This window comes from Balaenoptera physalus (genome assembly GCF_965194825.1).
Source record: "Balaenoptera physalus genome assembly, chromosome: 18".
Classification (NCBI taxonomy): domain Eukaryota; kingdom Metazoa; phylum Chordata; class Mammalia; order Artiodactyla; family Balaenopteridae; genus Balaenoptera; species Balaenoptera physalus.
This window is the reverse complement of record NC_138899.1, coordinates 36,214,411-36,237,157: the sequence shown is the minus strand read 5'-3', so window position 1 is coordinate 36,237,157 and position 22,747 is coordinate 36,214,411. Positions and strand designations below refer to the sequence as shown.

The following is a 22,747-nucleotide window of genomic DNA, read 5'->3' as shown; positions in this document are numbered from 1 at the left end:
GAAGTGATATGAATAAAAACCTAGTAATTATTAAAAACTTCATTAGTTAAGACTCTGTTTATACTTTGTTAATTATTAATTAGTTCTTGTTTGAACTTCGATTTCCTGAGTTTCTTCTAGGTTCTACTGACTGAAAGAAAAATATATATACTTGAACTTCAGGTGTATATAGAAATTGAACTAGTGTGTGTTTTATCTTCACAGGGAGCTTTTTTTTTTTTTAATGGGTCTATTAATGATTTTCTGCAATCGATAATACTGTCTTCCATTCACTTAACCAAGTTCTATTATGAGCTAGCAATATTTTAGGCAGTTGTAGGCAGTTAAATAAAAATGAATATGACACAGTTTCATACTAGAAGCTAATGGACTATGTATGATAATTAAATAAGTGTGAACCACGGCTTTAGGTGATATAATAAAACCACTATGTACCAGGAATGCGGAGGAGAGGACAACTAGCTTCGCAAAGGGTGGTAAGAGAAGAATTTACATCGAAAATGACATTAGACCCAAATATTATGAGATGAATAAGAATTCTCTAGTCAGGAAACAGAGGAAGGGTCAGTCTGGGTGTAGGCAACATCTTGTGCAAAGTAGGCTGTAAAACAGCTTTGTGTGTTTCCAGCTTGTTAAGACATTTAGTGTGATAAATCTCAAGGTGTAGTAGTGGAGGGAAGTAGCAGAGTTTAAGATAGCATTAGGTAAAAGATAAATATTGATGAACTGTGAATGTCATGTTAAAGAGTTTGTTTTTTCAAGTCAGGTAAATAGACAATCAAATTTGTGTTTCAGAAAGTTAATTTTGGTATTAGGGGGAATTAATTGAAGGGGAGAGACTAAGGTAATTAACATCTCTCTTGTACAACAGAACAACACATGAGACCTAATTATTTTATTTCTTACTAGTGGATCCTAACCTAAGTTTGTTGTTTATGTATTACAAGTGTGTATGGCATAAACAAATGTAAAACAATTACATAATCTTCAGAGTGTTCTTTGGGAAGCTGTGATTGGCTTATCTCACCACTGTAAAATCCGGTGTTCAGAACAATGCTATCAGCTACTGTTTATGCATTCTGGCTTTACCAACCTGTTCCTCTCTGCATCAAGACTCCTCTGCTAATCCACACTGTCTGCAGATTAATCTCCTCTATGTCCTCTTCTACGTTTTGCAGACTCTTGCTCTGTGTTGCATGTTTGGTCATTCCAGCCTGCTCTCTCTGTGTAAGCTGTTATCTAATTTTGTATGCCTTTAGCAACTTTCAAAGATAAGGGAAAGCAAACAAACAAAAAGGCACTCCTTACACCTCGGTATCTTATAATACTGGCAACATTTTTTATCCATGGTCCTCAAAATTGTCTTAAGCAATGAGAATTAACTGCCTCAATTTACCTTTAATGAACCACTTATCTTTACCTTTACATCTCAAATCTTTTAGGGAGATGCAGACAGGTTAATATACTTTCTACAAATTTCTAGATGTAAGGGCCAAGGATAGAGATCCCACTATAGACTTTTCGTCTAAAGGCCCTTGTCTGTCATTTCATGCTTACTTATATACTAGCAGCAATTGACCTTTGTTAGCACAGATTCACGCTAGCTGCTTGCAGTCAAAAACAGGTATAAAATCTAAAATGAGAACGAGATATACTTTCTTTGCCAAGAGGGACTACCAGTGAAGGGATTTGAGTACATAACTTTAGATCTTAGGGTTTCCTAAATGCTGAGATTGAGGGATTGTATATTATAAAATAATTCTGAGTGAATTCTATTTAACAACAATAATGTTGTAACATGTTTCTTTTACTCTTTGACGAAATGATCACAATAGGGAAACATGTAAATCAAAATGTGGAGATATCACTTCAAAACAGCAAATTTCGCTAAGCTATTTTTCTGATTTATATCCTTTTCAACATTGCAAAATTTATAAATGAATGTGTAAAGTATATAAAATAATTGCATTAGGACAAGTTTCCCAGGAATCCATCATTTTATTGTGATGGACCTGTAGAGTTTTTAGCTGATACTAGAAAATGCCAATTTAAGAGGCAGAAGAGAAAAGCATGTTGATTTGCTAATCCCAGTCCTGCTATACCTATGCATCTGTATTTAATTAAATGGAAACAAATGAAAATAAATATAAATAAAATAAGCAACTGTAGAAGTTGAAAATGACTGCTCACAAGTTCCTAAAATGTCTTATCTTGTTGGTCCCTCTTTTATTCATTCTGGCAGGACACATATCTTTCCATTAAAAAGTCTTAGGAATTTACCCATTGCCTGGGAAAACAGTTCTCCTCTGTATTTGCAAGGGATTGGTTGCAACACTGCCCCTTCTCATACCAAAATCAGAGGATGCTCAAGTTCCTTATATAAAATGGCATAGTATTTGCATATAACCTACACACATCATCCCATATACTTTAAATCATCTCTAGATTGCTTCTAATACCTAATACAATGTAAATGCTATGTAAATAGTTGTAAATATGATGTAAATGCTATGTAAATAGTTGCCTGCTCACACAAATTCAAGTTTTGCTTTTTGGAATTTTCTGGAATTCTTTTCACATATTTTTCAATCCTTGGTTGGTTGAATCTGCTGATGCAGAACCTGTGGATATGGAGGGCCCACTGTAGCTGATTGATATGAAGGTGTTTTCCAAGCCATAACCTGAGCAGAATATTAATAAAAAGTCACTGTTACAGCATGGAATTAGATGCAAAAAGTTTTGGGTATCTTTGTAAGAGTAAGTCAATTGCTTCATCTCTTTGAGCTCTTGTTTTCTAATCTGTAAAAATAGTGATAATAATAGTACTCATCTCAAGGAGCTGTTGTGAGAGTTAAATGAGACAATGTACTTAAAATTCTTGGGAGAGTTTTTAGCACTTATTTTACAAATAAAAAGTAACTTTTAGTTTAAGGTGATTTCATGTACTGGGGATCAAAAAACAGGGTCAAGGTCAGAACTTTGTCTAAGAAGAAACACAGACATGGTCTGGATTCACATCAGTCCAATCACTTTTTACTCCATTTTTCTGATAGTTCTCCCTTTATTATTCTTAGTTATAAATTCTACCTAAAATATTAATATTTTACACTTATTTCTAATGTTTAGCAATTGTTTCGATTCAACACCAAGTTAGTGCTTTAAGATGTTGAATAGTCAGTATGTTTTTATTCATACTGATTTATGGAATATGCAACTATTTATATTTGTCACAAACAAAATAGGAAAAATTGATCTCAATATTTATTTTGATTGTACTGTGTATAATTAACAGTCTTAATGAAACATCAATATTTTATCATATATATAAAACAAAATGATAGGCTGTATTTTAGGGAAAAAATAATGGCTACTATTGTTTAAATAAAGATAAAAACCTTAAAGAATAAAACCAAAATTATAGATCAAAGCATTTGTCTTTTTATTAACAAAGAGTGTGAGACTCTATACATTTAACATGACATAATGTATTAGCAACAATGTAAAGTTGTTTTGTTCATAAAAATCTAAAAGTTCTAATTATATTGTTCCTATTGTAGAATATGTCAACATATTGAATAAATGTATTTTTCATATGGTTGTGCTTCAATCTTTATTGAGAGACCCACTAGTTAATATTTGAATTATTCTTATCTAAAATAAGGGTTGGAGAAGGGGCAGCAAAGATAAGTGATTAGTTAGCATTTAAACAACTTTAATCAGAAGTTCAGATTCAGGTGTGGACTATTACAAGCACATCATCTATTTTAATCCTACACTATTTTTTCACATAATTGATAATAGAAATTGTCTGTCACTTAGTAAAATGAGTGTCCTTTAAGATATGTGGACTAAGAAGAAATACTTTGCAAACACCTCTGCCCTCATGTCAACATGTTATATGATTATAGAAGGTTATAAATTGTAATTATAATACATTGTTCAGTAGCCTGTTCAAGGTGAAAGGCTTTTTCAAGTATGGCCAAATATGAGGATTTGATCCCTTAGTTTAAAACAGTTTTAGCTGTATTCCACTACAAAGAGCTGTACTTTGTTTAGCTTATAAATTAAGTGGTGTGTTTTTGTTAAGTGGTGTGTGTTTGTTTGTTTCTGCCTGATTTGTAAGAATTTGATTTAACACTTTGTTTTTCTATTGACACAGAAATTCTGTGGTGACAAAAATTACATTCCACAGCTACCTACAACTACTGAAGCCTACAGGTAGCTACTAAAGAAACTCCAATATTTATATTCTAAAGTTAGGATACTTATAGAAACCATTTATATATAAATTAATTTGTTTTCCCCTAGAGACAGTCATCATTTTGTGCTATAGGCAAACATACATATTATGTGACATGGTTTTTATAGTAAATTTGTTACTTCTTTTTAAATTTGATAGCATAAAAGTAAGTATCTTTTTTATAGAAAAGTTTTAAAAACCTCAATAGTGTTGTGTACCTATAATAATAATGCACACATTTTATTTGTAAATATAGTATTTCCCTTATTTAAGCAAACCCAAGAGAAATTGTCCTAGAATCAAAGGCCAACAACTACTAGATAAATGGTTTTCTGTTACCTTGCTAAACCCAAAGCAATATGAAAGCAGGATAGTGTTTGTTCACAATTTTCTCTCTGGCACCCAAGGAAGTCTTTGGGAGTACATTTGTTGAATGAATAAAATTTAGACTGAAAGTTTCAATCTAATATAATAAAACATCAAGTTGAACTTAATTTATCTGTAAGTGATGTAATAGACTCAATATTAATAGCTAATGATTTTCCAAAAATACAAGTGAGGCAAATAGTTTTATTGCAAAAATAATAAAAATGTTAACTTTCATAAAGGAGTCTCTATCAAATAAAGGAAAAGCTTGCTGAGCACTCAAAAGAATAGTAACAATGCAGCATTATTCTTTTTAGATACTTGGAGTCCTAATAATTAGGCCCTTCAGGCTAAGGATAAGGATTAATCATAATATACTATTTTTCGGTAAAAATATATAAAACTTTTAGATATATATGGTTGCAAGATGCCTCAAAATGTCTAATTAAGAGACCTTCAATCAAATTTTGACATGAGAGTACAAATAAACAGTTGCACAAGTATACTTACGGAGATATCTTAATCCGTTAAGATATACTTACGGAGATTATATATATTGTGATCCACCTTCTTAAAATTCAAGATATTTAGGTTTTTGAGTAGTACATTAAACTGTTAATTATTCTGTATTTTTGTCATTCTTTAAGAATGTTAAATAGGGGGGATTCCCTGGCGGTCCAGTGGTTAGAACTCCCTGCACTCACAGCTGAGGGCCCGGGTTCAGTCCCTGGTGGGGGAACTAAGATCCCACAAGTCACACGATGCTAAATAGCTCAATCTGGTAAAATAATGGAAATAATTTTTGCCTTATTTTCTCCCTTCTTCCAAGCATAAAATGTAGTATGAGTTATTTTTTGCATTGCCCCTTCTTTTATCCCAAAGTTTAAAGTACAATGTGTCTCTAACTGATTAAAAATATACATACTAGCTTATCTCATTCCATTCGATTGTAACATATTAATGCTACAATATTTTCTCACATATTAACTTTTCAGAACCTGCTACATCTCAGGAAACATTTAACTGAGGACCAGTGAATTATCTTTCATTATAAAAGCCATCTTAGCATTAAAGTCACTTCCAAATACTATTTGAATTTCTACATTAAAAACTACCTTTTAGCTGAAACAATCAAGGAAGAAAAAGTTGCTGGGACATCATTTTTCATCTTGATTGTTTCTTTGAACAGCGGTTTCATGTCCTGTGAAAAGGTAAAATGTTTTTGAAACGCACTTTTTTCTGTATTAAATCTGACAATCTAATCTCTGTCTTAAGCAAAGAAAAAAAAAATACACAAAGGATTTGTATTTAAATGCTTTCCTGGTAGTGCTGAATGATGAAATAATCTCATGAAACTAATAGATAAGTCAATACTAAGGGCACAAGTAGCTCCCTGTACCTGGCATTGCTAATGCACTCAAGCCTTAGTATTTGGTGTCTTAAAATGTTTGGTGTGTTATGCAAATGACATCAAAAGAGGCAGAGTGAGTCTACACTGTTGGTCAATTGCCATAAAAAAAAAGGTAATTTAAATGAAATATATTTTTCTGTATACCTAAATGATTACGGGCCAAATATTCAAAATGTTCCCTTAATAAAATAACAAAGAAGAGCATTTTCTTAGTGTCAGAACATTGACCATATAACATTTTTTAATAAATATTTGGTCTTAGAGTAGCAGCAAGTAATTCACAATCTCTGGATTTATATGAACAATGGTTCTAATGATTTAGGAATATTTTATTAAATCATCTAACAAACATCATAAACATGCATATCCACAGAATTTCAGTTGGATATTTATGTGTTCATTTAAAATATCTTAAGCCTTAGTAAATTTATGGCTGGAATGTATAGTCTTTTCTATGTTACATGAAAAAAGAAAACAATTTTTATAAAATTATAATCTGTATACACTCTTGAATGTGAAATGAATTTATATGTAATATAATCCCATTAGTAATTCCCATAAAAAAAATATCAATTTACATCATTTGTTTACTAAAGCAAAATATGACCTTAGAGTAAATGTTGATAATTCTCACTGAGAAAGGAATTCCTGTGAGGCTGTTGAAGCTTAAGGCTCAGGACCCCTCCTTCTGTGGTCCAGGAAGGGGTTCTAACAATGTGTTCAGGTGGCAATTACATTTTTCTTCCTTAAGGAAAGTCTCATCTTTAAGCCCCACAAAACCTGGTTCACCCTGAGACTCATCATACTTACTGTGAAAAATAAAGTTGATTTATTCTAGAAATAGTAATACACAAATAATCAGAATGAGGTAGAAAATCAATGCAAAAAGCAAAGCAAAACAAAACAAAACAAATCCCAAATCTGTGGAGAATTCCAAAGCAACCTTTGCTACTAGTAAGCTGAATAAACTTCAGCAAGCTATTTAATATTCCTGGTCCTCGGTTTTCTCATTTGTAAAATTAAGATTCTGGAGTCTCTTAACTACTCTGTAGGTTTAAATATCTATTAGTCTATATAGTTTTTTTGTTTTGATTGTTTTAGTGTCCCATTACCACCAGCACATTGAGAGGGAAATTGTTAAAACTGAAGACATTTTTCTATTAAATGTGATTTTAACATGAGTTTTAAATTGGAACATGGAAGACTAGTGTGATCATTCAGGTTGAAGACATCTATAAAGAAAGATAAAACATAAAGTAAAATAACCTCTCCAGACAAACCTACAAAAGCAAAAGCAAGCAATAAATTAGCAGTCATAACCAAAATAATAGGAACTGAAGTGGTACATTTTCTGTAGTTGATTTAATATTTTTTCCTTCTCAGTTATTAGCTCTTTCTGTGTGATTCACCTGAGTGACCAAATTGCCCTCTCTAAAAACCTGATCTTATTCATTTTCTATTCAATATGAAAAAGATATCAGGTGAATTTATACCTTTATTATTTGAAATCTGAGCTAAATTCAAATATACCAGGCCAATCATGAATGAGAAATTACCTCAAAATAAATATTTCATTATTACATTTAAAATTCCAATTAAAACATCATTACAGTGTGGGATTGTAGAGGTCATATAATGTATTCTCCTGCATCTCTTATACTTCAGCTTAAACTTAAAAGATATTTGTTATGTTTTAAAATATATCCATGAGATAATCCAACATCATTGAAACTAATTTGTTTTCAAATAATCTTGTGGTTTGCTACTCAAATATTCTATGCTTCCTTTTCACATTTGTGTTTTTACATATTTTACCTTGTTGTCTGAAATGTATTTTTTCTTCTTCAGTTTGACTGACTATTAATTATGGTTCAGTTTTGGCATCCTCTCTCTTTAGAATCCTTTCCTAACGAACCGTTCTGACTTAAAAGAGTTTGATCATAACACTCTTACTTACTGTACTTATAACACTTTTTTTAATTGTTTTTTAACTTTTTTGGTCTCTCTACTGAGGTGTAGGATCCTTCAGTACAATATCTCATTCATCTTGATATTCTAACATGAGTATTGTAGTATGTAGTAGTACAATTTTAATGCTCCTTGAATGATGGAATAATATAACAAACGAACATTCTCACAAAACTCTTTTTATATTTAACTAGACTAATTCTGCTAGCCTTATATTTAACTTAATACCTCATCTTACTATTGAAAAATTAAGGTGACTCCAAAATTATATGAAATAGAGGGAGATATTTTACTAAAACTAGGTGCTAAAAAAGATAGCAAAACAAGCAAAGAAAGACAAAATAGAGGCAAATGTGAGATTGCTCCAAAAAATGCATACATGTTTGTTATATTAGACTGCAAATTTAATTCTAGACTTTATAACATTTAATTCACAGAGGAAAACCTAGTTACATTATCTACAATATTCTTGGGATAAAAACTGACCAATTGTTCAGGAAGAGAAAATTAATACTGTGACTCAAATCAAACAGGTATATTTTTCAAGCTTTCTCATAAAGAGGAAACTTAGTATTCAGATCCTTGTGTCAAGGGTCAGTGTTCTAGAAGATCTTCTCTTAGCCTTTAACATTTATCAAAGTACAGTGTAGTAAAGGGAATTCTTGCTACTCAGTCAGCAAATTTTGACACCATTGCCAAATACAATACCACATTACAAGGATAATCTATGATTCTTGACTATCTAAGAGACAGGATATCCACAAATAGCAGAGGAGCCATGTTGAAGATCAGTGACACATTTTGTGATATATAATTTTACTTTCAGAAATGAGTAATAAAGTAAAAGATTATTACCTAACAAACAAAGCACAGAATCACTGTGATTGGATAGATAATTTTTATTTGAAAGAGAACATCTGCAACTATTATATATAACTTGTATGTATAATCTTTCTTACTCATCTCTTTTTCCCCAGCACCAATGGGATTCTTAGCACTAAAAAGTCTTCAGTAAGTGTTTATTCAAACAGACTCATATTTTATTGGAAAGACACCAGGGGATATCTAACCTTAGAATTCAACAAGTGATAGGACCATAGAAGACTAAATGTATAATGAGGATATTTCACTGATATTTAGAGTTTATAAATCACAATATATAGGGTCATATTCTGTTGAGAAGGGTCTTAGAATTTGTTGTTTCTTTCCTCTTCCTTCATCTTTCCTCCCTTCTTTTCTTTCTTTTTTGCTGGCATTACTAATGTTTGTATATGATATTTCCAAGAGGAACTGATAAAACGAAAGTAAAGGAATAAAAGTTCTAAAATATTCTTTAAAACTGTATACACATGTCTATGTCTATATCATATCTGCCTAAGTAATAAGAAAGTGGTCCATATGACTTTCTGTTTACTCAAATATTAAACTTTCAAATGAAAATGGTAGCTATCTGCTCTAAAAACTTCTTGTTATGTCCCATATCTTGTTCAGAATTTCCCTATTTTTTCAATCAGACATGCAAAAGTATTTAAAATTGTGCATCTGTGTATATATTTGTGTATGTGAGTATATATTATCAAGAGTTAAATATTTTATTTGTATCCCCAACTTACTCTATTATATGTTTTCCACTCACAATGTCTTTTTTTTTAAATCTGATACATAAAACTGAATGGGCAGTTTTGAATTTTGTCAAGTTGTGAAAATTGTATAACTTTTAAAGAAACCTAAGCCTTCCTGGTCTTGTGACAAAGATATTTTTTTAAGTAAAAGAGACATGAAGAAGACAAACATATACTGATATAATTAAAGAAACCGAAGCTAAGTTGAAGGAAGTGTTCCTTCTAAGACAATGAAAGCTGACAGTTTCAAATGAGATTTTCTAGTCTAATGGGTTATATCACAAATAAGTGGAAGGTTTTATTAGGCTGATATTTTCTTCAGTCCATTCGTTACTTGCTGTTATAAGTATAATTCCTAAAAGCCAGGGAAAAGACTGACAATAAATGTCACTTTGGGTTCTCTTTCTTCATACATACATTCAAGAATTTTATTAAGTTAAATGCTTGACATTGTTTTGAAAATGTTCCTTAATATTTTAATTTTAACATCATATTTCCCCTGGTTGGTTTATGAACCTCATTTTTTTTTTTTTTTTTTTTTTTTTGTTTCCCTGGCAGGTGAGCATTTCTGGATGCATATAAACAGATTCCCCCCGCCACTCCTCACCCCATCGTCAGTTCTGGCTAAAGTATTCTCAGATTGCTTTAGTAATTTTCCTTTAGTCAAGTATAACAAACCAGAAGTGGAAATGAACTTCTTAGCAACAAGAAAGAGCAAAATCCAGTACCATATACGGACTGCCCAAATCGTTGCATGTGGGAAATAGTCCTGTGTTTGCTCTTTGCAAAGAGACCATCTAATGACTTAATTTTTCCCATGAGGTCAAGAACTCTGTGAGTGTACAACAATTTATTCTCTACCTTTCCTGACAGTGAAGGAGATCTTCGAATCCTAACATTAGAATATTAATTTATCTTAAGACACTCCTTTCTTTCTTCAATCTCAAGTTTGTGAGAATAGATTTTGAGGTTCAAATCCTTGCTGAAATCAACAGAACCAAAATGTCTGAAGATGCCCTTTTTTTCTCCCTTCATACTTGAGTAATAGTTTGACTTGACATAAGTTGAAAACACTTGTCCATCAGTAGCTATCAAAGGACACTATCAAGAAAGTTAAATTAGAACCCATAGAATGGGATAAAGTATTTGCAAATGTTATGTCTGACACAGGACACATATATAGAATATAAAATGAAAAATTACAAATCAACAATAAAAGAAAAAATAATCGAAACAAAGACTAGCTAAAATATTTGAATAAAAATTTATCCAAAGATACAGATGGCCAATAAGCACATGAAAAGATTCTCAAAATTATTCATTAGAGAAATGTCTATAAAACCATGAACCACTTCATGAACACTAGAATCATTATAATAAAAGAAGAACGAATAGTAACAAGTGTTATCGAGGATGTGGAAAAATTGGCACCCTCATAATTGCTGAGGAGATGGAAAATGGAGCAGCCATTCTGGAAAAAGGTTGGCAATTCTTCCAAAATTTAAAGATGGAGCTACCATATAATTCAACAATTTTACTCATATGTATATATCCAAGAGAATTGAAGATATATATTCACACAAAAAATACATATGTGAATGTTCAGAGCAGTTTTATTCATAATAACCCAAAAGTGGAAACAACCAAAATGTCCTTCTATTGATGATGTATAAATAAAATGTGGCAGGGAGACCTTCAAGATGGCAGAAGAGTAAGACGTGATCAACTTCCTTCCCACAAATACATCAGAACTACATCCACATTGGAACAACTCCTACAGAACACCTACTGAACACTGGCAGAAGACCTCAGACTTCCCAAAAAGTAAGAAACTCCCCCACGTACCTGGGTAGTGCAAAAGAAAAAAGAAAAAACAGAGAAAAAAGAATAGGGATGGGACCTGCACCAGTGGGAAGGAGCTGTGAAAGAGGAAAAGTTTCCACACACTAGGAAGCCCCTTCACTGGCACAGACAGGGGTGGCTGGGGGGGAGCTTTGGAGCCATGGAGGAGAGCACAGCAACAGGGGTGCAGAGGGCAAAGTGGAGAAATTCCCACACAAAGCATCAGTGCCGACCAGCACTCACCAGCCCGAGAGGTTTGTCTGCTCACCCGCCTGGGCAAGTGGGAGCTGGGAGCTGAACCTCCGGTTTCGGAGGTCAGATCCCAGGGAGAGGACTGGGGTTGTCTGCGTGAACACAGCCTGAAGGGGGTTAATGCACCACAGCTGGCTGAGAGGGAGTCTTGGACAAAGTCTGGACCTGCCTAAGAGGCAAGAGACCATTGTTTTGGGTTGTGGCGTGAGGAGAGGGGATTCAGAGCACTGCTTAAATGAGCTCCAGAGATGGGCGTGAGCCACAGCTATCAGCACAAACACCAGCGACTGGCACAAGATGCTAAGGCTGCCGCTGCAGCCACCAAGAAGCCTGTGTGCAAACACAGGTCACTATCCACACCTCTCCTCCCAGGAGCCTGTGCAGCCTGCCACTGCCAGGGTCCCGTGATCCAGGGACAACTTCCCCAGGAGAACACATGGAATGTCAGGCTGGTGCAATGTCACACAGGCCTCTGCCGCCACAGGCTCGCCCTGCATCCATACCCCTCCCTCCCCCTGGCCTGAGTGAACCAGGGCCCCTACTCAGCTGCCACTTTAACCCCGTCCTGTCTGAGTGAAGAACAGATGCCCTCAGGCGACCTACACAGAGACTCAGGGCCAAATCCAAAGCTGAACACCAGGAGTTCTGCAAACAAAGAAGAGAAAGGGAAATCTCTCCCAGCAGCCTCAGGATCAGTGGATTAAATCTCCACAATCAACTTGATGTACCCTGCATCTGTGGAATATCTGAATAGACAACGAATCATACCAAAATTGAGGCAGTGGACGTTGAGAGCAATGATATACATATGTTTTTCCTTCTTCTCTTTTTGTGAGTGTGTATGTGTATGTTTCTGTGTGGTATTTTGTCTGTAGAGCATTGCTTTTACCATTTGTCCTAGGTTTCTGTCTGTCAGTTTTTTTCTTTTTTCTTTTTCTTTTTAGTATATGTTTTAGTGCCTGTTATCATTGGTGGGTTTGCTTTTTGGTTTAGTTGTTCTCTTCTTTCTTTCTTTCTTTTTTTTCTTTGTTTTTTATTACTTCTTAATTTAAAAATTTTTTTTTAATAATTATTCTTATTTTTTATTTCAATAACTTTTATTTTCTTTTTTCTTTCTTTCTTCCATTTTTCTCCCTTTACTTCTGAACGGTGTGGCTGACAGTGTCTTGGTTCTCCAGGTGGGTAGGAGGCCTGTGCCTCTGAGAAGGGAGAGCTGAGTTCAGGACATGAGTCCACGAGGGATGTCCCAGCTCCACGTAATATCAAATGGTGAAAGCTCTCCCAGAGATCTCCATCTCAACAATAAGACCCCACTCCACTCAACGACCAGCAAGCTACAGTGCTGGACACCCTATGCCAAACAACTAGCAAGACAGGAACACAACCCCATCCATTAGCAGAGAGGCTGCCTAAAATCATAATAAGGTCACAGACACCTCCAAACAAACCACAGGACACAGAACTACTCACCAGAAAGACAAGATCCAGGCTCATCCACCAGAACACAGGCACTGGTGCCCTCCACAAGGAAGCCTACACAACTCACTGAAACAACCTTAGCCACACTGGCAGACCCCCAAAACAACAGGAACTACAAACCTGAAGCCTGCAAAAAGGAGATCCCAAACCCAGTAAGTTAAGCAAAATGAGAAGACAGAGAAACACACAGCAGACGAAGCAGCAAGGTAAAAACCCAACAGACCAAACAAATGAAGAGGAAATAGGCAGTCTACCTGAAAAAGGATTCAGAGTAATGATAGTAAAGATGTTACAAAATCTTGGAAATAGAATGGAGAAAATAAAAGAAACCTTTAACAAGGACCTGGAAGAACTAAAGAGCAAACAAAGAATGACGAACAACCCAATAAATGAAATTAAGAATTCTCTAGAAGGAATCAATAGCAGAAAAACTGAGGCAGAAGAACGGATAAGTGACCTGGAAGATAAAATAGTAGAAATAACTACTGCAGAGCAGAATAAAGAAAAAAGAATGAAAAGAATTGACCACCATTGCAAACACTTCTGGGACTACATTAAATGCAACAACATTCGAATTATAGGGGTCACAGAAGACGAAGAGAAAAAGAAAGGGACTGAGAAAATATTTGAAAAGATTTTAGTTGAAAACTTCCCTAATATGGGAAAGGAAATCATTAATCAAGTCGAGCAAGCACAGAGAGTTCCATACAGGATAAATCCAAGGAGAAACACGCCAAGACACATATTAATCAAACTATCACATATTAAATGCAAAGAAAAAAATATTAAAAGCAGCAAGGGAAAAAACAACAAATAACATACAAAAGAATCCCCATGAGGTTAACAACTGATATTTCAGCAGAAACTGTGCAAGCTAGAAGGAAGTGGCAGGACATATTTTAAATGATGATAGGGGAAAACCTACAACCAAGATTACTCTACCCAGCAAAGATCTCATTCAGATTCGATGGAGAAATTAAAACCTTTACAGACAAGCAAAAGCTAAAAGAATTCAGCACCACTAAACCAGCTTTACAGCAAATTCTAAAGGAACTTCTCTAGGCAGCAAACACAAGAGAAGGAAAAGACCTACAATAACAAACCCAAAACAATTAAGAAAATGGAAATAGGAACATACATATCAATAATTACCTAAAATGTAAATGGATTAAATGCTCCAAACAAAAGACATAAGCTGGCTGAATGGATAAAAAAACAAGACCCGTATATATGCTGTCTACAAGAGAACCACTTTAGAAATAGGAACACATAAAGACTGAAAGTGAGGGGATGGAAAAAATATTCCATGCAAATGGAAATCAAAAGAAAGCTGGAGTAGCAATTCTCATATCAGAAAAAATAAACTTTAAAATAAAGATTACTACAAGAGACAAAGAAGGACACTACATAAAGATAAAGGGATCAATCCAAGAAGAACATATAACAATTGTATATATTTATGCACCCAACATAGGAGCACTTCAATACATAAGGCAAATGAAAACAGCCATAAAAGGGGAAATCAACAGTAACACATTCATAGTAAGGGACTTTAACACCCCAGTTTCACCAATGGGCAGATCATCCAAAATGCATATAAATAAGGAAATGCAAGCTTTAAATGATACTTTAAACAAGATGGACTTAATTGATATTTATAGGACATTCCATCCAAAAACAACAGAATACACTTTCTTCTCAAAGGCTCATGGAACATTCTCCAAGATAGATCATATCTTGGGTCACAAATCAAGCCTTGGTAAATTTAAGAAAATGGAAATTGTATCAAGTATTTTTTCTGACCACAACTCTATGAGACTATATATCAATTATGGGAAAATATCTTTAAAAAATACAAACACATGGAGGCTACACAATACACTACTTAATAATCAAGAGATCACTGAAGAAATCAAAGAGGAAATCAAAAAATACCTAGAAACAAATGACAATGAAAACATGATGACACAAAACCTATGGGTTGCAGCAAAAGCAGTTCTAAGAGGGAAATTTATAGCAATACAATCCTACCTCAAGAAACAAGAAACATCTCAAATAAAAAACCTAACCTTACACCTAAAAGAATTAGAGAAAAAAGAACAAAAATATCCCAAAGTTAGCAGAAGGAAAGAAATCGTAAAGATCAGATCAGAAATAAATGAAAAAAATAAAAAATGAAGGAAACAATAGCAAAGATCAATAAAACTAAAAGCTGGTTCTTTGAGAAGATAAACAAAATTGGTAAACCATTAGTCAGACTCACCAGGGAAAAAAGGAGAAGACTCAAATCAATAGATTTGGAACTGAAAAAGGAGAAGTACAACTGACACTGCAGAAATACAAAGGATCATGTGAGATTACTACAAGCAACTATATGCCAATAAAATGGACAACCTGGAAGAGATGGACACGTTCTTAGAAGAGCACAGCCTTCCAATACTGAACCAGGAAGAAATAGAAAATATAAACAGACCATTCACAAGCACTGATATTGAATCTGTGATTAAAAATCTTCCAACAATCAAAAGCCCAGGACCAGGTGGCTTCACAGGCGAATTCTGTCAAACATTTAGCAAAGAACTAACACCTATCATTCTCAAACTCTTCCAAAATATAGTAGAGGGAGGAACACTCCCAAACTCATTCTACGAGACCACCATCACCCTGATACCAAAACCAGACAAAGATGTCACAAAGAAAGAATACTACAGGCCAATATCACTGAGGAACATGCAAAAATCCTCAACAAAATACTAGTAAACAGAATCCAACAGCACATTAAAAGGACCCCATGATCAAGTGGGGTTTATCCCAGGAATGCAAGGATTCTTTAATATACTCAAATCAATCAATGTGATACACCATATTAACAAATTGAAGGATAAAAACCATATGATCATCTCAATAGGTGCAGAAAAAGTTTTTGACAGAATTCAACACCCATTTATGATAAAAACCCTCTAGAAAGTAGGCATAGAGGGAAGCTACTTCAACATAAAAAAGGCCATATATGACAAACCCACAACCAAACTCATTCTCAAAGGTGAAAAACTGAATCCAATTCTACTAATATCAGGAACAAGACAAGGTTGCCCACTCTCACCATTATTATTCAACATATTTTGTAAGTTTTAGCCACAGCAATCAGAGGAGAAAAAGAAATAAAAGGAATCCAAATCGGAAAAGAAGAAGTAAAACTGTCACTGTTTGCAGATGACATGATACTATACATAGAGAATCCTAAAGATGCTACCAGAAAACTACTAGAGCTAATCAATGAATTTGGTAAAGTAGCAGGATACAAAATTAATGCACAGAAATCTCTTTCATTCCTATACACTAATGATGAAAAATCTGAAAGAGAAATTAAGGAACCACTCCCATTTACCACTGCAACAAAAAGAATAAAATACCTAGGAACAAACTTACCTAAGGAGACAAAAGACCTGTATGCAGAAAACTATAAGACACTGATGAAAAAATTAAAGATGATACAAAGAGATGGAGAGATATACCATGTTCTTGGATTGAAAGAATCAACGTTGTGAAAATGACTAAACTACTCAAAGCAATCTACAGATTCAATGCAAGCCCTGTCACACTGCCAATGGCACTTTTCACAGAACTAGAACAAAAACTTTCGAAATTTGTATGGAAACACAAAAGACCCCAAATAGCCAAAGCATCTTGAGAAAGGAAAACGGAGCTGAAGGAGTCAGGCTTCCTGACTTCAGACTATACTACAAACTACATTAATCAAGACAGTATGGTACTGGCACAATACAGAAATATAGATCAATGGAACAGGATAGAAAACCCAGAGATAAACTCATGCACATATGGTCACCTTATTTTTGATAAAGGAGGCAAGAATATACAATGGAGAAAATACAACCTCTTCAATAAGTGGTGCTGGGAAAACTGGACAGGTACATGTAAAAGTATGAAGTTAGAACACTCCCTAACATCATACACAAAAATGAACTCAAAATGGATAAAAGACCTAAATGTAAGACCAGACACTGTAAAACTCTTAGAGGAAAACAGAAGCAGAACACTCTATGACATAAATCACAACAAGATCCTTTTTGACCCACCTCATAGACAAATGGAAATAGAACAAAAATAAACAAATGGGATGTAATGAAAGTTAAAAGCTTTTGCACAGCAAAGGAAACCATAAACAAGATGAAAAGACAACCCTCAGAATGGGAGAAAATATTTGCAAATGAAGCAACTGACAAAGGATTAATCTCCAAAATATACAAGCAACTCATGCAGCTCAATATCAAAATAACAAACAACCCAATCCAAAATGGGCAGAAGACCTAAATAAACATTTCTCCAAAGAAGATATACAGATTGCCAACAAATATATAAAAGAATGCTCAAAATCATTAATCATTAGAGAAATGCAAATCAAAACTACAATGAGGTATCACCTCACACCAGTCAGAATGGCCATCATCAAAACATCTACAAACAATAAATGCTGTAGAGGGTGTGGAGAAAAGGGAACCCTCTTGCACTGTTGGTGGGAATGTAAATTGATACTGTCACTATGGAGAACAGTATGGTGGTTCCATAAAATCCTAAAAATAGAACTACCATATAATCCAACAACCTCACTACTGGGCATATACCCTGAGAAAACCATAATTCAAAAATAGTCATGTACCACAATGTTCATTGCAGATCTGTTTACAATAGCCAGGACATAGAAGCAACCTAAGTGTCCATTGACAGACGAATGGATAAAGAAGATGTGGCACATATATACAATGGAATATTACTCAGCCATAAAGAGAAACAAAGTTGAGTTATTTGTAGTGAGGTGGATGGACTTAGAGTCTGTCATACAGAGTGAAGTAAATCTGAAAGAGAAAAACAAATATCATATGCTAACACATATATATGTTATCTAAGAAAAATAAAAATTAAAAAAATAAAAGGTTCTGAAGAACCTAGGGGCAGGACAGGAATAAATATGTAGATATATATAATGGACTTGAGGATACGGAGAGGAGGAAGGGTAAGCTGGGACAAAGTGAAAGAGTGGCATGGACTTATATATACTACCAAATGTAAAATAGATAGCTAGTGGGAAGCAGCTGCATAGCACAGGTAGATCAGCTTGGTGCTTTGTGACTACCTAGAGGGGTGAGATAGGGAAGGTGAGAGGGTGGTGCAAGTGGCAGGACATATGGGGATATATGTATATATATAGCTGATTTACTTTGTTATAAAGCAGAAATTAACACACCATTTTAAAGCAATTATACTCTAATAAAGATGTTAAAAAAAATGTGGCAAATCCTTAAAGTGCAATATTATTCAATCAGAAAAGGAATGAAGTACTGATACATGCTATGAAATTGATGAACCTTGAAAACATTACGTTATGTGAGAGAAACCATACACAAAAAGCCAAAAATTATAATTCTGTTTATATGAAATGTCCAAAATTGGCAATTCCATAGAGACAGAAAATAAGTTAAGTTTTGCTAAGGGGTTTAGGGAGATGGGCAATGACAAGAGACTACTATTGGTTACAAGGTTGTTTTTCAGGATGATAAAAATGTTTTGGAGTTTGATAGTGGTGATGGCTGCACAACTCTGTGAATAGACTCAAAAGTACTCAATTCTATACTTTAACACTTAATTTTATCTCAATTGAAAATTAAACAAACAAAAATAAAGCAACCCCTACCATATATTTATCATACAACATGGAGCATGGCATATAGAAAACCCATAATATACACTAGCTATATTACTGTTTTATCAATTTGTCCTAAAATGACAATTGCAAACAGTGGATTGTAGTAATGCCTTATTCAATTTTATACAATATAAAATGTGGTGGGAAAGAAGACATGATATATAGAATTATGTGTTCCAAAGACATAATGCTAAAATAAAAACTCAGCATATTGAGACAACTGTAGTCTTAATTATCTTCATTCTCTAGACAGATGCATTACTCCCTGATGTCACAGACTTAACATGAATACAATTTTATATGCTATATTATCTAGCACAAGAAGCGTTCTTCATTTACTGGTAGCTATGAAAAATTTTTGGCCACATATCCAACCTTAGCAACAGAAGAACTCAGGTGGCTTTCTCGCATAATCATGTAAAGATTTTTTTTTTTTCCAAAGAAATCAAGGTGGGGGAAAGCTATATAGGTCAAAGAAATTATTTTGAGCTTTTATTTTATATTTTAAAATTTTACTTTAGACTGTAGCTCCTTGTCACTTGAATGTATAATATGGGATACATAGGCGATATTGTAATCTCACTGCATACTACAAGGTAGGTATTTGTTAACTATGGCAAATAAAAAGGTACATTCTAGTTTCTGAACAAATAAAAGACTAGTACCGATGGCTGTTGGTTTACACTCAAACCCAATATTGGTTATTACACTGAAGGAAGAGTCATGGTATAGTGATTAGAGAAACAGAGTCAGTTGTTACTTCCTAAGTGAGACAAAATTTCATGGCACCGCCTTGGGGGAATAACTTGGAGGAAATTTTGATTTGTGTTCTTTTTCCTATGCCATATTGTTCTCTTCAAAAGAGCCACTGCAACTTGCATACTGCCAGGCTGTGGCAGGACACATCAGCTGTGTCCATGCAGATCTTGCCATAATTTGTTGATAACAAGACTTTGCTGTTAGTCTGGCTTCAACTAATTGGACCTTGGATTGGCATCCAAGTCAAAGGCAGTTTTCTATGTACTGGGCATTGCTAGGAATCTATGAGGCACTTTGATGTGAGAATTGTCCCCAGAAATGATGCCCTATGCCATAATTTTACCTCTTAACTCAATCAGGTCTGATCTTGGGGAGTATTGTAGTGGAGAATTTTTAAAAAACTGACAGAAAGCAATAACCACTAGGAAGTAAATCACAGAGGAAGTCAATGGCATGAGATATGGAGAAGAGGTGAGCTATTTTATAATGGAACTGAAGCAGAACAAAAACAAAACAGGAGAGGCTTAAGCATGAAAATAGTAGACTACTAGAGTTGGTATTGGGTCACTAAAATTTGTGAGAAATGCTGTATTACATATCAGATGTGTTTGATACTTGGGTCATATAATTTTCTATACAGCCTTACTTCCACAATGGGTTCTTTACCAAATAAGACAGACTAAAAGACAGTATCTAAGATTACCATCCTGCTCAGCACTGGTTCCTAAAGGGTCAGCAGCCTATGTGATAGGATTTGAGGCAAACCATAACCTTATATACTTTAAACATCTAAAATTATACCACTTAAGGTGTATTCTTGGTGAAATGTTTTCAAGTATGTTCTCTTGATATGCAAATATCCTATCTAATTGAAACTTTAGAATACCTTAATAGAAAGGAACTGAATTGTCTAAAAAAGGAAGAAAGACATTAAATTCCAAAAATTCCAATCCAGAGTGTTTATTCTCTATATTTCCCCCAAACAGGAACATAGGTAGTTAGATAGCTAGCTAATAAAAGCAATATATAGAGCTTTTACATGGACACAAAAGCCAAAATTATTCAATATATTTGAAAAAATATATAAGAAAACTTTTATATAATATTACCTGGGAAAAATGATTTGGTGTTCATATTTTCCATATTATATTTGGGGGCTATATGATTTAAAGTATTTATACAATTTTTATTTAAAACACAAACTTTTAGAGCTTGAAAAAGTTCCCAAACATTTATTACTATTCCTTAATTTTGCTAATGAGCAAACTGAAGAAAGAGGAGGTAAACCAGAAGAACAAAAAGGTAAGTTGCTTTAGTTCATAGCTATTTTATTTATTTTCCTTTTTAAATTTTTCTTAGATGATGGCAGACAAGAATAAGAAATGCAGTGCTGAAGACCTCAGAGTTGAAGTATCAATATTTGTTTTTGAAATGCTCTATGATTTTGCTTACCTATGAATGTCTAAATCAGTACATTTGTAATTAAACTTCAATATCTTTCTAGTGTGTATTTCTAAATATATGAAAGGTACTTAGTCAACTATCTGACCTATTTCAGGTCTTCAAAAAAGCTAATTAGCACTTCTTACAATCTATATGATAAGAAGTACAAATTCAGGAACTATCTTTATTAAATTACTCTTTTTTCAAATATTTGTATAGGACTTTACAATTTACAAGTGATTTCATATTCATTATCATCATCAGATATTTATCTAATTAATAACCTTGAATCAGTGGCAAATCAGGAAACGGAGGCTCATAGTTTAACTGCTGGCCCCAAATCATGACAATATCAAATGGTAGATTCAAAACTGACACCCAGAACTTCTGAATCCAAATATAGTTCTCCCCATCTCCAAGTTACTCCATAATAGAGATTGATTGAATCCTATCATATTGACCCCTGGTGCCTATTGATGTGTCACTCTTTTTCTAAACCTGTGTTGCCCGCTCTCCATGGACCTTTCAAGGTGGAATCAATTAAGTGCAAAGATATAGCTAGATTTGTCTGTCCACTAATGTGGGAACGAGCCACCTTAATTAAGTTTTCGTCAATTCACATTAACTCTTTCTTCCTCTAGGTTGCATTACTCTGGTCTCTTCATGATAGTTCTGCATTTTTTTCTTCATACCAAATGAATTTTACATGTTGTATGAATATCAGACTGTGAAAACTTTGAGAATAACTTGATGTCTACTCATCTTGGTATATTTAACATCACTGTCAACAGCTTAATGCATATTGGTCAACACAGGAAAATATCAAGAATTAAAAACATATATATGCTCCAAATAAGCCCACAGTTTACCTAAAGTTAATGATAATTGATGACAGTAATACTATATTTTAGCATACATTTTTAGTATTAATAAAATATTTTCTAAAAATAATATCAATAAAGTAAGAATCTTACCTAGACCATGCCTATGTGTTGACATTGGTGGTAAGACAGTCCAAGTCTTGGTTTTGGGGTTGTAACATTCAACAGTGTTCAATGTCTTTAAGCCATCTCGACCTCCAATTACAAAGAGTTTGTCATCAATAACAGCCACACCAAACTGCAGTCTCCTGCCATTCATCATCCCTGCCTGGATCCACAAATTTGTTCTGAGGTCATATTTCTCTATGGTTGTAGCGCCTGATAAAACATAAAATCACATAGTCACCACTTACTACTAATCCAACAAAGAGTCTTCCCAAGACACCGTACAAATTAGGATGTGAAAACATTCTTGTCATGTTCATTTTTCTTGAAGAAAAAAAATGGCAGAAAAACAAAGTAATATAAGTACTTTATTTTCTCTTCTTGGCAGACACTAATGATTAAAGTAGACACAAATGTTCAGCTTGTTTGAATTACATAATGGTCTCATGCTAAACTATTGATTCAATAGAATCATTGTTGGGCATGACACAGTTCTGTGAGTAGATTTTACAACTTCCCTTTATCACTGTTTGCTATAAAAAATGCAACACAATCCTAGCCTAAAAAGACATTTATTAAAGCCCTTTTAAATAGCTAAGCTATGTATGTTATCTGTATAATTTCTGAAAGTGAAGAGAAGTTAATAAATTCTTTACC

At 33.9% G+C, this 22,747-nt stretch overlaps 1 protein-coding gene across 1 annotated transcript in view; it reads right to left on the bottom strand.

The window, feature by feature from the left end:
- The window catches only part of KLHL1 (kelch like family member 1), a 424,255-nt gene that overhangs the window by 58,325 nt on the left and 343,183 nt on the right, over positions 1-22,747 (bottom strand). Inside the window, exon 7 of the mRNA XM_082434833.1 lies at positions 22,079-22,303. Coding sequence (XP_082290959.1) covers positions 22,079-22,303 — 225 coding nt within the window. The remainder of the gene's footprint in view (positions 1-22,078; positions 22,304-22,747) is intronic.